The 15,110-nt window shown below is 52.4% G+C and overlaps 6 protein-coding genes across 6 annotated transcripts; 2 read left to right on the top strand and 4 right to left on the bottom strand.

The window, feature by feature from the left end:
- Positions 1-612: 612 nt before the first annotated feature.
- Positions 613-6,847, bottom strand: MAM_07028 (HEAT repeat protein; the record flags this gene model as incomplete). The annotated part of the gene is made up of 2 exons (XM_040825826.1): positions 613-1,092; positions 1,148-6,847. The coding sequence occupies 2 exons, from the start codon at positions 6,845-6,847 to the stop codon at positions 613-615; spliced, it is 6,180 nt and encodes a 2,059-aa protein (XP_040676209.1).
- A 369-nt stretch (positions 6,848-7,216) lies between these two features.
- MAM_07027 (uncharacterized protein) lies at positions 7,217-8,280 on the top strand (the record flags this gene model as incomplete). Its single annotated transcript, XM_040825825.1, has 3 exons — positions 7,217-7,445; positions 7,511-7,573; positions 7,667-8,280. The coding sequence occupies 3 exons, from the start codon at positions 7,217-7,219 to the stop codon at positions 8,278-8,280; spliced, it is 906 nt and encodes a 301-aa protein (XP_040676208.1).
- Positions 8,281-8,533: 253 nt separating this feature from the next.
- MAM_07026 (uncharacterized protein) lies at positions 8,534-8,911 on the bottom strand (the record flags this gene model as incomplete). Its single annotated transcript, XM_040825824.1, has 2 exons — positions 8,534-8,785; positions 8,882-8,911. The coding sequence occupies 2 exons, from the start codon at positions 8,909-8,911 to the stop codon at positions 8,534-8,536; spliced, it is 282 nt and encodes a 93-aa protein (XP_040676207.1).
- A 653-nt stretch (positions 8,912-9,564) lies between these two features.
- MAM_07025 (uncharacterized protein) lies at positions 9,565-10,725 on the bottom strand (the record flags this gene model as incomplete). Its single annotated transcript, XM_040825823.1, has 1 exon — positions 9,565-10,725. The coding sequence occupies one exon, from the start codon at positions 10,723-10,725 to the stop codon at positions 9,565-9,567; it is 1,161 nt and encodes a 386-aa protein (XP_040676206.1).
- Positions 10,726-12,839: 2,114 nt separating this feature from the next.
- MAM_07024 (cleavage and polyadenylation specific factor 5) lies at positions 12,840-13,698 on the top strand (the record flags this gene model as incomplete). Its single annotated transcript, XM_040825822.1, has 2 exons — positions 12,840-13,377; positions 13,442-13,698. The coding sequence occupies 2 exons, from the start codon at positions 12,840-12,842 to the stop codon at positions 13,696-13,698; spliced, it is 795 nt and encodes a 264-aa protein (XP_040676205.1).
- Positions 13,699-13,854: 156 nt separating this feature from the next.
- On the bottom strand, positions 13,855-14,705 carry MAM_07023 (UPF0047 domain protein; the record flags this gene model as incomplete). The annotated part of the gene is made up of 5 exons (XM_040825821.1): positions 13,855-13,950; positions 14,010-14,072; positions 14,135-14,159; positions 14,221-14,311; positions 14,366-14,705. 5 exons carry the CDS (start codon positions 14,703-14,705, stop codon positions 13,855-13,857), a joined length of 615 nt encoding a protein of 204 aa, XP_040676204.1.
- Between the last annotated feature and the right edge of the window lie 405 nt (positions 14,706-15,110).

Below are 15,110 nucleotides of genomic sequence, written 5' to 3'. Positions count from 1 at the left end.
CTTCGGTTCTTTTTTTGTTTGTATAGCATCACACAGCATTAGACTAGCCAGGCGGGTATGGGGGGGGGCCCTGCAACACTCATGATGACACGATATGCATCACATTATTGGCAAATGTCCGAAACACGGTCTTCGACTTCGTAGCACGACAGCGTCGCGCTGCACAAAGCCTACATGAAGCATATATCAACGGCACATCCATCATCTTGCACGAAATGCCTAATTTGATTCTATCATGAGGCTAGGCCGTCTGTCTATCTGTACCGGCGGGAATCTGGCATCGCCAGCCGTATTCTTTCATCACTAAACCGCTTCATCTACCATTTATTGACCGGTTTATCCACCACCGTTCCGCGTGCGCCCACCTGCGGTGTGACATCAAACAGGCCCATGTCAAAAGAAAAAGAGCGCCGTCGTTCAAAGGCGGATGGGACCCCCAGCCTATCCCAGCCCGTCCACTTGGCAGGCACGAGGCTCATTGTTCTGCGTCTGTCTCACCGTGACAGCGGTAGCAGTGTCGGTTCGGCCGTCAGCAAGCAATAATGTGCGTCCGGGCCGATGCATGTTGAGGATTTACTTGACGTCTCGTGTAGGTACAGCCCGCATGTGCGACTAGCCGCCAAAGTCCATCTTGAGAGTGATACTCGGTCGGCCGGCCTCGCCGGCAGATGATGCATTCGCTTCGCTTCCTGATTGCTGCCCGGAACGAATAACTTCTTCCAAAAAGGTTCGCTGACCGCTATTCATCGCCCCAACTGTCGCCTTGAACGCCGCGTGATCGACAGCCACAAGCTCTAGAAGCCTTGTGCTTATTTCTCGGTACATCTCTTCGCCCTCGCCAGCTGCCCTTGTCATCAGGGCTGGTATGACCAAGCCCATTGCTGCGGGGACACGACCCTGGGGAGTCATCCCGACATAGAGGCAGAGAGCGTGGGATACGAGGGAACGGGCTCCTTCCGGGTCTTCTGGCTCCACGTTTGTGACAAAGGTGACCAGTCTGGGGAAAAGATAGCGAGCTATGCTCAAGTCCGCCGATGTGGGCGACGATTGTAGAAGCAGAGATCGGATACAGTTGGCGGCAATCTTGGCGGTCTGGGACGGCGTGTTAGCGAGAGCCGCGGAGGATTCCAACAAGCAGTCTACTTACCATTCGATCAGTCAGACAGTCGAGCAGCTCGTCAAGATATCGTGCGACGAGTGGGTGGTTAGCGGGCAACTGATTCTTTCCACTGGCAAGCAGAATGGTCGTGGCAAGCAAACTGTTTTTGATGCATGCCAAAGGAGTCGGTTCCTCTCGCTTCTGTGCGTTCAGGTATATCGACAAGAAGCGACCAAGGCAGCTCTGAATTTGTGCTTGAGGCGGTAAATTGTCGTCATCCCCGCGGGCTGTTGAAGCCGCGCTGGCGACAAATCGCTTCAAGATGGCTAGTGATTGGGGAACAATCACATCTTGACACGAGGGAGTGGCAAGAATCGTGGCGAAGATGTGAATGATGCATGCGTGAAGATCTGTCTTAATGATTGACGGAAAGACTTCGGCCGCGTCCACAAGAGCATCTAAAGAATTACGAACGAGGACGACGGCCTCTTCGTTCATCTGATGTCGGACAGGTTGGTTACCTTCGGAGAGATTGGGAAGAAGTCCAGACAAAACCAATACAATGATTCGCGTCAGCTCAAAAAGCTGATCTATGTCTTCGGAGAGATCGCCTTCATCCTCTGACTGCCTTCGAGCGGATGGGTGTGTTACACAGAGTGCTCGCGCTATGTCAACGATGACGCTCTGAATATCTAGCCCCTCGGTGAGAACCAGACGATCCAGCAAGTCCATGGTTTCGGCAAAGACGTCGGGTCTGTAAATGGCGTGGCCGGACACGCTGGGATGCAAAATCTTCTTCAAAGCCTTCAGGATATCCAAGGCCTGCTCTCTCGTGGCGAGCGAGTCCGCCTGGCCTGGCCTGATGGCGAGAGCCTCAAATGCAAGCCCAAAGAGCACGAAGAAAAATGCCACAGGCTCGTCTCGGTAGTTGATAGCAGGGCTCTTGGGGTCACCGTTGGTTCCCCGAGCTCGGGACTCTTTGCCGTCCAGAGCATCAAAAACGAACTCGCTATCTTGTTCAATGAGACTGGCGATTGCATCGACAAGCTTGAGCCACGACTCTTGATAAAACCGAAGTAAAGTCTCTCGATTCAAGGCCGCATAAATCGTGTCTAAGCTCCCGGAAAGAGATGGTGGCCCCAGTGTCATGGAAATGTCGGGTTCGAATCGAAGTCGAGCGAACTCGCGTAGTGATTCTAGCCAAAGTGGAGTCAAAGTTCCGATGTGAGGCTTCAGAACATCCATTAGATACTTTTGCTCACTGCTGGCTACCTGGAATTCTGCCCAGGCGGAGAATACGGATATCTTGACCATCACTTGCGCATTGCTGCTGAGTCCCTTCAGTTCCCCAATCCCCGCGTTCTCTTGATCATGGGAAAAGTTCTCCAAGGCAGTGACGAGAGTTTTCAGGATTCGGCCCATTCTGTCCACATCTGTAACGATACCAATAGCTATGAAGCTCGCACAAACGTTTACAGCCTCTGAGGCCAGTTCTGGCGAGGAATCTGCCGCAAATGCTGGTGTCAGGGCCGAGCTGATTTGAGCTTGATATTGTTCCAGAAGCATAGCTTCCTCGAAGTCAGGGTCGGGTGTCTTCCCGAACATCCGGAGCACAGCACCTATTATCTTCAGTCCCCATATTCGCAGCTCCAGCACATTAGAAGTAGAAGCTGAGAAAGCGATACGGACTACATCAGCAACCTTGTTTTGCAACGCCAGCTGCGCTGCTGATTCTCCGTTTGCCGCAACATCCTTGGCGACAATGGCAAATATGTCGGTTATACAACCAAGCGCAAATGTCCTAACTTGCCACCGCAGTGGTTCGGCCTCCGACGGCGCAGAATTGTCTTTGCTCTCCTGGGCACCACCTACGGTGGCTGCAAATCCGGCAACTTCTTCGTCTTGAAGATCGGGAACTCCACCTGCTGGTCTGACTTCACCATGCTCTTCCTTCTTGGCTCTTGTCATTTTCAAGACCGTCTGGAACCTGTGCAGCCACTCATTGGTTTCAGAAATGCATGATTGGTACATCCAGTTTCGTATGATATTTCTGACACCGTCGTGGCTTGGTACACTGTCGAGAACTAGCCATAACTGCTCCTCGAACCCATTCTCGGCCTCTCTGAGCACGTCAAGTGGCTCCAGTTTCATTATATTGTGTAGGCCGTCCACTGAGATATCCCGAAGGGTTGCATTCTCAGACTGGAGATACTTCTGGAGCAATCTTACATACTCAGCGAATCGCATCTGACCAGGTGCATAGAGAGACAGGTGTTCGAGGCAACTCAAAGCGGCCTTCTCAACGAGAACGTCGTCCTCTTCCTGGAGTTGATTGACGAGTGTAAATATGAGGTCTCTGGACTTGTTCGCGTCTTGCAGATCGGGGCCTAGTACATTGACGAGAGAATCAACACATTTCGCTACCGCTGCGATGGTCGGAAGTTCCATTTCAAGGTTCATAGTGATGGCCGAGGAAACTTCAGCATGATGCGTTTCCCACACATATAGTTGGGCCAGCATTCCTAATGTGCTCGGAACGTAACTTGCAAAGCTAAGCCCAGCGGCATCTGAAGCCAACGACAGAGCTTCAAGAGCCCAATAGTGAACGACCGGGTGAGGGTCGTTACATAGAGACATCAGGATACCAAGTATAGTTTTCAAGTGATATCCAGCAGCCATGCCACCGACCTTGGTTTGGATGGTACCAAGTGCCATTGCGCACCCGGCTCTTGCACTGGGTTCTCGGTTGCCAACAATAGTATCGACGAGATACTTGATTTCCTGGTTGGTAAATGCATTGCCGTATACATTACACAGCCGTGCAACAGATTCATACCCTAGACTGCGGACGTACTGGTCTTGATCCAGAACAAAGTCTCGAATAATATCCTGCAACAAGCGCTCTACAGCCAGGTTTGAGACATTTCCCGCAGGAGATTGAGTTTCTTTGACAGCTACCTTCAGGCTCGAAAGGAGGGCAAGAGAAACGTTGACGCTGATAGCAGCCTTGCGACCAGGATCTCTTTGCAGCAAACCAGCAGAAGTGAACGTCTTTATCTGTTCCAGGACACTCTCTTGTACCTTGGCCGGCGTGAGAGGAAACGTAAAGGCGAACAGTTGAATAGCATTGTTGATAACTTCTGTAGCTGGTGGATCTGGAAGAATCGAAGCATCACCCACGCCGCCAATGTACAGCATCGATGCGTCATGTTCGAGACTTCCACACACGGGAGACTTCAATAAGTTGTTAATAGAATCCTCTGGGCTTTCGACTTCATTTCCGGTCCCACTAGATGACTCATGCTGACCAGGTAGTTGCTTCACGTTGAACCCGGAAACCAAGCCAGTAATTCCAAAGCCAGAGTTGTCGCCAACGTCCCATATCGAGTCAAACGTACCAGCTGCGTTGGCAATAGACGCACTGAGGGAGCTAGGGGTATAGTTCTCTGGGTCCGCAAAGAGTGAAATGGCTAGAGTGAGCAGGTTCGATTGCAAGAGAGCTTCACTGCCGCCAGCAGGACTCAGGTTGACCAGTTTGATATAGCATTGCAGTACTCGGCGCTGAACCATCATATCCAGATCATAAAGTTGGAGAGCGGGGGTCAGCCTCTGCGATATGTCCTCCGTCGTCTTTTTGGATGGCAAGGTCTTCAAAAAAGCTGTCGTGCTCTGGAGCATGGCGGCAATGCGTTTTGATACATCAACTGTCAACAAGCGGCTGTTAAACTCCAAGAATGACATGATGGAGCCAAGGGCGCACTCTCGCACATGAGTCAGGAATGAAGCTTCGAGGAGACTTCTGGCTGACGTATTATCCTTCGCGAGGGGCTTTGGTAACGCATTCTTCCACAGAAGCAGAAGCTGTGACAAGTGGATTTTGACAAAATTTGGACCGAGAGACATTAAACCGCCAATGAGAATCCAAGCGACCTGGATCTGAATGCTGGAAATACGCAGCTCTGACTGGCTGCTCGACTTGAGTAAATTTGTGGCCATGGTCAGAACACGGCTGTTTATGTCCACAGATCCGTAAAGAGGTCGAGCGGAGCTAGTGCTGAGAGTAGCTGACAGCCCATGAGCAAATCCAAGACATCGTCTCGGTGAATTTCGTCCCCCGTGGAGAAGCGAGAGTTCGCGGGCAAGGCTGTTCATGCACACAGAAAGACACGGGAGAAGCTGTTGAGGGCAGGCAAGAACAAAAGTCTTCAGGCAATAAGAAGCATATACCTGAACAGAGTAGCTGGGATGCTGAAGAGCTTGCAGTAGTCCGTCCCGGCAAGATTCGGCGAACCTGTTAGATGCTGAGCCAAGCGACGTGAGGAGGGATGCTACGGCTCGCAGAGCTATAATAAGCAACTGTTTGGAGGGTTCGGGACGCTCTGCGAGGGCCTGCGGATAGTTTTTCAGGATGCTGTTGACAAGGACCTCAGCCGCGCTAATCTGTCCGGACTCGCCGAGAATCTGTCGTCCAACAACATCGTAAAGCACCGTGTCAACTATCTTTCGAGAAATCAAAAGGCGATATCGATTGTTGGCTATGGTTGGGTGTCCCAGAAGCTCGGTCGACAAGCTTTCAACAATTTGCAGATACTTGGCGAGGACTGCCCGTTCCCCCAGTCGACGAAACAGCTTTCCGTAGCAAACACCAATCGCCGCACGGGTTTTATTGGATGCACTTTGCTTGACGAATTGGCTTGACAGGATCTTGAGCATATCGGGCACAGACAATGCCAAGTCCTGAGCACGCTTCCCGCCAGCGGCTGGGCTTGCTGATCTTGGCGGAAGGTCGTCCTCGTCTTCATTAATATTCGCTATTCCAGGATGCGGAGAGGAGCGCTTCGGCTTCGGCTTCGTCTTTTTGCTCCTGGATACATCACCGTTGCCAGTTGAAGTGTAGCCTTGCACCAATGCCTCGGCAAAGCAATCGGCTGCCGCCTGGCGAACATGGACAGAAGACGAGTCGACAGACTTGAAGATTGCAGTCTCCAGCTTATCAAGATCAGCCGAATTGCGAAAGTAAGAAGTGTATTTGACCAGAGATTTGAGACAGCGGCATGCAGACGCCACCACAAGCATGCCCTTATCTGAAGCAGCATGATTCCGTCCTTGTTTCCATATGTCGCGTGATATGCTTTCGTCCATGCTGCCCTGGACCGTTGCGACGAGTTTAGCGAGAGCATTTAGGACACCCGCACGCAGACCGGCGTTGTTAGAGGCAGACCTCAACAGTTTTAGCAAGGTGGTGCAAGCTATTTGATGTAAACCGATCGCACTACCGCCAGCGGCTGCGAAGACATCACCAAGACAAGACACTGCGGCATGCTTAGAGCGAGTCTCGCCATCAGACTTTCCCTTGGTCCCTGATATTATCGAGAGCAAGTCGTTTATCGTCTCAAAAAGCAATTTTCGATCTCCCTTGCGGAATACGTGAGCTAAGCATTTGCCCAAATTGTTCCGTATTACTCGAGACGGCGCCGGGGATGCTAGATTGATGATTTGGAAGACCTCCTTCTTGACGTAAACCTGCTGAGCTGTGCAATCGTCGGCCACCAAGCCCAGGACATGTCTTTTTAGGTCTGATGCGAACGAGAGCAAGAAAAGCTCTTGCTGCTCCGCGGGCAAGGCCTGCAATTTGGGAAGGTCGAGCTCAGGAGTTGTGATCTTGGCCTCGACAGAGGCAGCAGTCGTGCCGGCGGCCTGAGCCGGCGGCTGCTCCGTGGGGCCTTCGGGCCCTGAATTAGACGACATGACGAGCGAGTGATTGAGACGACGGATGTCCCATGTACTTGCAGGAATTGCAATTCTCGGCAAGCAGTGAACAAGCCGTCGATGTCTGCGGCGTAGAGGGGGTGAAGCGAGGCTTTTGGATCCATCTGATGATGGACTCGGGGACTTGGGCCAGCTGGCGGGAAGCTGTTGACGGTGCAGAAGCTGGGGGGGCCTGGAGCTTGCCAGCCAATCAGCAAGGCCAGGCCAATGCAGCTGACGGTGCTCCGTATGAGCAACCTCGAACCTTGGGAGCTTCGATCTTCTGCCGAATTTGATGGCATGTCTATTTCTTTTCGTTTTCCAAGGACACGTCAAAACATCTGCGCGGTCATCTCACGAGAGGCCATCATGGCGATGAAAAACACATCCCTGGCCATACTCCTTGCCACGACCGTGTCCCGGCCGCCTGCGAAGCCCAAAATTTGTCCCCGATGTCTGCGATCATTTTCGACCAGCCGGGCAATGCAGGCAGGTCACAACAAGTGGTCCAAGACGAAACATATCAAGGCAGTGACAGATAAGAGGAAGATGGCGGAGCGAACGGCATTCACCAAACTCATTGCAATGTACTCGCGAAGTTGGTAACAATTCAACACTTCGGGTGCCCGTGTCGAGTCGACAAAGCAGCTCACCTGTTCAAAGTGTACGGAGACGACGTCAAATCCAACCCGCAGCTAGCAAATGCCATAGCAGCTGCCACCAAAGGTACGCACGGGAGCGACCCGAATTTCCACGCGCTGACGAAGCCGTGGAAAAATGAAATGCTTCTTTTCCCCTTCTTCTAACGGACGACCCCAGCGAGCGTCCCCAAGGCCCTTGTGGAAGCAGCAATCGCTCGCGGCCAAGGCAGATCAGCAGCTGGCGCGCAACTAGAATCAATGACCTTTGAGGTACTCATGCCTCCGAATATTGCATTAATCGCCGACATAGAAACCGACAACAAGACCCGAACCCTGCATGACGTCAAATATGCCGTCAAGAGAGCCGGCGGTGTCGTTGGCTCAACTTCGTTTTACTTCTCGAGGCGCGGCCGAACTATATTCAAGAAGAAGCACGGCGGGCCAACTCTGTCTGATCTCCTAGAAGAGGCCATTGAACATGACGGAGCCGACGACGTACAAGAATTACCAGACGGGGACTTGCTGGTGTTGACACAACCGGCACACTTGATGGCCATCACGGAGGCACTCTGCAAGAAATTTGAGCTCGAGGTCGTCGAGTCGGACATAATCTGGGCTGCAAACGAAGATACCAAGGTTGCAATCGACACTAAGCAATCTGGTGAAAGCTTGGACGTGCTTTTAACTGGGTTGCGAGAGCATCCCGAAGTCAAGGCAATCTTTGCAAACATCAGCCAGGGTAGCATAACCGAGAAAGAGTGGGAGAAGATAGAGCGGCACATAGATGTTTAGTAGATACGACCTGAGTAAGGCCAGCCCAAATTTTTTTTTTCCTTCTTCTTTTTACAACTATAAAAGGCCAGGTAGGATATGGGTAATCATGCTTCTCCGTCAACGGGGAAATTTCAAACGCCGCCCAATGCACCGATCTGTGTCGTAGTACGTATTCTTCCAGTGTTGGCAACCATGCCGTATCGTACAATCCCAAGCCGTCAACCCGTCGCAAACAAGCAATACAGCAATGCCAGCCCTGGGCCACGTCTGTTCAGGAGTCACTTCTGTTATTCTGGCCTCCGCGTAGCAGAGTACGTTGGCGCTGCTCCTCCTGAAGCTGGGCCTGTCGAAACCTCTGTCGCGCAACGATGCGTTCGTACTCGGCCTTGACCTCGTCCCTGTCGCGCGGAATTTTGTTGCACTCTTCGGGCCTCGGCCAGAAATTCGGCACTGAGAAGCGGTCGTCGAGATTCGTGCCGAAGTAATACATGATGCCGATGGGGAACATGACGTACAAGCCGAACTGGGCCGGAAGAAACGTCAGTTAAGAGCTATGAAAAAAAAAAAAAAGGGGGGGGCCAGCGTGCTTGGGACGCGGATCGTGCGCAAAGCAATTTACCTTGAACACTTCCAAGTTCAGACCGCCCATTGTGATTGCGTGGCGTGAGCAGTTGGGTTTTGGAGCGAGTCGATGCGTCGATATTGATGTTGAAAGTGTCTGCATTGATGACCAGGGTGGAGACGGACGGTTGATGAAACTTGTAAGCCAAGGACGTGCCAACTTCCCCATAATTACCAGCTCATTAGTGCCCCGCCGCGTGTAAAAGTGCCCGCGCAAGAGCCGCATGTAGCGCTGGAGCGAGCGACCACAATACTAGCAACCAACGCCGGTGCTCGCGTGTAGCTTACATGGCTCACACATGTCGACGAGGACGGCAGACAGTCAAGTTTCCGTCGCTTTCCGCACATTCAGTCCTTGGTCCATTATTTTAGGGGACAGCCATGACTAATGATTGATATGCTGCACTATAAAGCTGCGTGATGCGACAAGAAACGTCACCTTCAGTCATTGATACAAATCCATCCGAGAAAAAAAGAGCCTTGGTCGACGGTTGCCCTTGCCATTATTTTGGTTAACTCCGCCATGTTTCATAGTGATTCCCAAACGTCAACGCCTCTAGAATGCCGCTTTCTTCCTTGTGTGCCTTGATTACATCCTTTATCTTCACCCCCACCCCCAACGTGCAGAGAAATTAAGTAGATTTGAAAACAGGAGTAAAACAGAGCCGCCTCCATCATTCGTCACTGCCCACGCTCTGTAGGTGCGGTACCGGGCGCCAGGGACCCGGCCTTGGCCGCTTCCATCATGTCCTCCATCATAAGTCGCTCACTGAAGCTGCTGAAGGTCATGGCTTGTTGGGCGCTTTCCTGGAAGCTGGCTGGGTTGAATGCGTCCGTAGGGCCGCGATGATGAACGCTTCCTACAATCTCATTGACGGGTCGGGCAGATCCCAGCTGGGACAGTACCTCGGGGTTTCGCAAAACGGGCACTGTTAAAGGCCTGCCCCTGTAGGAACCGACAGTATGGGACTCAAACTTTGCCCTCGCAGGCGTCGGAGGACCTGGCTCTTGGTCTTGATTTGCCAGTCTTGTGATTGGAATTGCAGGCGACGTGGCATACAGGGTAAGCGGTTGAGGGGTTGGAGTTTCACTTGACCCGTCATCATGGTCCGACTGCCCGTCGTTGGAATCGAGTTTCCCCGCGGGTCTTCTGGTCTGGCGCGGCCTCGCAGGCAACCCCAAGCCTTCCTCTTCAAATTGAAACAATTCGTCCTCGTCCCCTATCGCCCCTGGGACGCCATGGTTGGCTTCGCCGGTCAAGTTTTCGGTATTCAATTTGCCAGTCTTTGGCGACAGGCTGCTCTGGTCGCCCAGCTGTGCGGAAGTAACTCGCTCGGCAGACTTTGTAGGAGACAGCAATTCTTGCGCACGGGATGCCGACGACACTGGTGATTTGAGCTTGCCCATGGTGAGAAAGTCGTCGTCTGAGGACTCTTCTTCAGAATCGGATGATGCGCCGTTTGTGTCGCCGGCGGTGGTATATGTGAGGCGAGTCGTGGCTGTCCATGTTGGTTCCAAGTCAGTTGTGGCTGTCGAGGCCACAGCGGTTGGCGACTTTGCAGCCGTCTCTCCAGCCAGGCTCCCTCGCCAGGAGGAATGCGGCTGATGCGGCGCAGCATCTTCCAGGTCCGAATTGACTACCGTCCAAACAGTCCCATCCTCTTCCAAGGGAGCCCTTGACAGAGCCCGCAGTGCATCACTTGATGAGATCTTACGCGGCGACGCTTGCTCCTCGTCCTCTCCAGGGACCGTGGCGAGATGAGAGACGCAATTCGTGTCATCGCCCATGGGGTCGGGTGAGGGAATGCGTGCAGAGATGAATGCACTGGGCTGGGGAGACATTGTCGGGAGCACCTCTTGGCCCATGACATCAAAGCGTACTCGGCGCGGGCTCTGTGGAAATTTGGTAATGCTGCGCATTGCGCTTCTTGGTGGTTTCGAGTCGGTCTTGTCCGACGATATTGATGATCCGGCACCATCCGCAGAGCCAGAGCTGGATTCCCGTGCTGTTGGGACGGAGAGATGCGGTCCTGACTGGACAGACAGGCCATGAGTGGCACCCAACCCGAGAGTTGCATCCGTACTCGTCTCTTCCATGTTCAATGCGAGCAGCGAATAAGCACACTGTGCCTGCGCTCTCTGTGCTGCGGTTAGGCAGCTGAGCAGGCAACACCAGGAGCCGGGTAATTGACGATGCCAAGGATGGAAAAGAAGCTTGCGACGCAAGTAGGTGCCAGTAGGCCCTTTGCCGACGGTGAAGGTCCAAGGATGAGCCAATACCACTATGACACTGTGGAGGCAGAATTTCACGGGCGTCGCGTGAATGATGTGGAGGATCAGCGGTTCCGGAGATGGCAGGTGGCGCCGCCGGGGCTCAGGTTCAATTGATGAGGGGAGGGAATTGCGTGGACAATGGGCGCTTCGAGAAGCAGGTTCAGAGGCAGCCTAGCCGCGCTTTTCGAACTTGGTGCCTTGGCTCGAGACCACAGTGGCACTGGGGTCTAATGGTGGACCTGGGGACGGCGGACGGCGGACGGCAGACGGCGGAGACGGCCTTGTATTGTGCTTACTCAAGTACTTAAGTAGGCGTGGGCTGGGGGCTGTTGGCCGTATGTAGGGCACACGGTACTCCGTACACCAGCGGCTTGTGCTCCGAACTTATTTGCATGTGGCGCGCGCACGTGGTTGAGACTCAGGACTCAACCTTGCTCGTCATGGGCAACGGTACGTCTTCACTTTACCATCTCCCTCAGCACTCCTGCTGCAATGTGACCACTTATTTCTATGTAAAATTCAAAATGATCAACAGCAAATCGTCTCTTGCTCATGCCCGTTGCCTGTTCGCTGCCTCCAAGGACAAGTAACGACATCTGCATGCCAAGGCAACGACGGGTCATGAATCATGATGTATACTCTCGCAGCTCAATGCGCAATCACTATTGCTCGGTACAGAAGAGTCAAGGCAAGGCCATTCCGTGGGCTCCTGCTTCATTAATCCCTGGACAAACACCGCCGGAATACGAACTAGACGGCTGCACAATTCACGCTGATCCAGCCCCGGCCGGCCGACGAGGCTGACAGTGAACTTCCTTCACCTTGGCTTCGACTGCGAGTGGTTTTCGGGTTGCCGCTCAATGTGCGCGGCGAAGTAACGTCTGACGTGACGTTGGCACAGCCTGATGAACTGAACAATGCATTTGATGGGATGAACGAAGACGAGCCACGTGCGCCACTGCCTAGGTATTCGTCTCAAGGAGAGCCGGCGTTGTTCGGAAATACTAGTAGTACCCGTAGTCCGAGCAAGGTCATGGGGGCATCCACGTCGTCCCTTTCATCCATGTTTGGCGTTGGTCATGAATAATGTTGAAACTCGAAACCGGCACAAGCACATTTGGAACAAAGAACGTAACTAATCAACACATTGAAACGCGCCAGAACATTGCGGCTTGGGCCACTTAAATCCGTAATATTGGCTACATGCTAAAGTACGCTCCTAGTGTTAAAATAGCAAAAGGTACAGCTTCAATAGTTGTCAATTCCTCAACCCACAACAGTCAGGTTGGGGGATATCCCCAGCATAGATACATTTTCAGCCCTTGTATAACTTAGGTACCTATGTAGGTACCTAGTTCTCCACAATGTTGTCCACTCGTAATTACTACTCGCAGAACGACTTGTAAAACGACGTCTGGCAGTTGTCGGCCCCAACATACCGCCTTCCTTTCATGGCCCACCCTGTCGTTGCCGTCGCAAACGACAAACCTTCCTTCTGCCGAGTGAGAGGCTGCCCTGAAGCTGCACTTCGTCGTCATTTGAAGCTTTGCAGGCAAAATATGCTCTTGCCCACAACCTTTGCAAGCCCGCAGCCATATCCCAGTTGACGCGTCTTGAGCACTCATCGATACCTCAATTGCAGGGAAGCGTTTCTACACCAGTCCGACCAAATTGCTTCGACAATGTCAACAATACCCCCCTCTGCCCTGCAGTCTGCCTATCCGCCCATCATACCGCTTGATTTCAACTCGAAGCAGCCACGAAAAGTGACACTGTACCCTCTGTCAAACTATACTTTCGGTGTCAAGGAGACGCAACCTGAAGAAGATCCCTCCGTAATCGCGAGGCTCAAGCGCCTCGAGGAGCATTTTACTGAGCATGGCATGCGTCGTACGTGTGAGGGCATCCTCGTATGTCACGAACATAACCACCCTCACATTCTGATGCTTCAGATCGCAAATGCCTTCTTCAAGCTCCCCGGAGACTACCTCCGGCCCGAAGATGACGAGGAAGCAGGTTTCAAGGCAAGATTGGACGAACGACTTGCCCCTGTGGGCAGGATAGGCGAAGGTGAAGAGGCTGGGGACTGGGAAGTCGGAGACTGCCTTGCGCAATGGTGGCGCCCAAACTTCGAGACCTTCATGTACCCTTTTGTTCCAGCCCATGTCACACGGCCAAAGGAATGCAAGAAACTCTACTTCATTCACTTGCCCAAAACGAGTATGTCCCAAGACGCGTCTTGCTGAACTCCTGGAACCCGCTGTTAACCCGCCTGATCTGGTAGAAGTCTTGAGCGTGCCAAAGAACATGAAGCTCCTCGCGGTACCTCTTTTTGAGCTATATGATAACACTGCTCGGTACGGGCCACAACTCTCAGCCATTCCGCACCTTCTTAGCCGCTACAATTTCGAGTTTGTCGACGAGGACGGCAGTGTTGTGGCCATGACACCTGGAGCTGGACCCCCAGAGGGCTACGTGCCCAAGACAAAGGTTTTGGCTGGAGATGATACGGACATGAACGAAGAGAATGGTGCAATTTAGGCGATGGTTACGGCGCGTTGGAAACACAACACGTAAAAGGCGACGGCGTTCGGCGTAAAGGCTACAACTGTTGTATCATAGACAATGGAGACTGTGGTGGGACACCGTGGCTCCTTGTTGCATTTAATTTAGCCCTCGATTTGCTTGTTACCCTATCTACGCCTTCTCCCCCTGAATGGTAGCCATGATATGACGCTGATGCCTGCTAGCGCGGAACTCGAGATACCAGATGCCTTGCCAGGTTCCGGTGGCCTCGTGACGTGTCAGCAGAATATGAGTAAGGAAAGGTACTTCATCCACGAGTAACATACAAGCTTTCCATCTTTGATGGGGATAGTCACGCTGGCCCCAATCAGCGCCGACTTGATATGAGCCTGCGAAAGCGCGTTAGTCTCCAGGACCAGGACATGCCGTCTTTCCAGATCTTGGTGCTTACAGGCATGTCATCAGGACCTTCAGCACTACAATGCAAACCCATCAGACATGATTTTTGCTCATGAACTGCAAATACCCTGGACTTACTCATGGCGATACAAGGCCTCGCCCTTTGGGCCGTTGGCCGGCGCAATGCGATCAAGCGCATCACTCATATCTGCCCTTACGTCCTCGTCCCCTTGCATCGCATCTCAGTTTCGGGCCCAAAGAGTTCGGCAACAACGTCACGTACAGTTCTCGTTCAAGCTCAATGCGCAGCTGGTATGCTGGATGAACAAATTCAGCAAGCCGACCTTGTAGTCCTTGATTTCGGGAAGACGAGAAACGACCTGGTCGGTGATGAGATAGGAGCCGCGAGACTTGGCGGGGAGCGTGAACTGCTTCTGGAACCAAGCCATTTTGCCGGTTCCAGCATATCCCTTGGACGAGGAGTGGAAGAACGGGATCAAGGTGAAGGGGAAGGTCCATATGCTGTGGAATAGATTCGGGAAGAAGGCGACGGAGAGGACCAGGATGAGCACAATCGTCGTGGTGAGAGACGTCTGGTGCTGTTGGGAAGAATGTTGCGGCATCTTGACCTGGCAGACGTCAGCGGCTCGTCGCACGATGAACGCTGGGGTTCTTTGTAAAGTACCCAGGTAATGTTACTTACCTACTTAAACTTAAGGGTACCTACTAAGTAGGTAGGTACTTAATGTTGCGGGTTGCCTCGGGCTTTCCTGGATACTTTTATCAAAAGTACCGGGCAGCTGCCTTGGGAAGTCACTTTCTGTGTTTCGATTGACGGCTTCTTGAAAAGAGGGACATAGGAGAAGATTTAGAAGAAATTTAAAATAAGTTTACGTTTTAGATAGACGACTAGATCATTATATACTTAATCCTCCTTATTTATTATTTATTCCTACTTTATGGCATCTTGATTTGTTTTAATAATTTGCCATTATTTTTGTGTTGCCTAATCAGGTACCTAGGCATAT

The sequence above is a fragment of the Metarhizium album genome, assembly GCF_000804445.1.
Source record: "Metarhizium album ARSEF 1941 chromosome Unknown scaffold_26, whole genome shotgun sequence".
In the NCBI taxonomy this organism is placed as follows: Eukaryota; Fungi; Ascomycota; class Sordariomycetes; order Hypocreales; family Clavicipitaceae; genus Metarhizium; species Metarhizium album.
The sequence above is the reverse complement of the archived record's forward strand: the minus strand, read 5'-3'. Positions and strand labels throughout refer to the sequence as shown.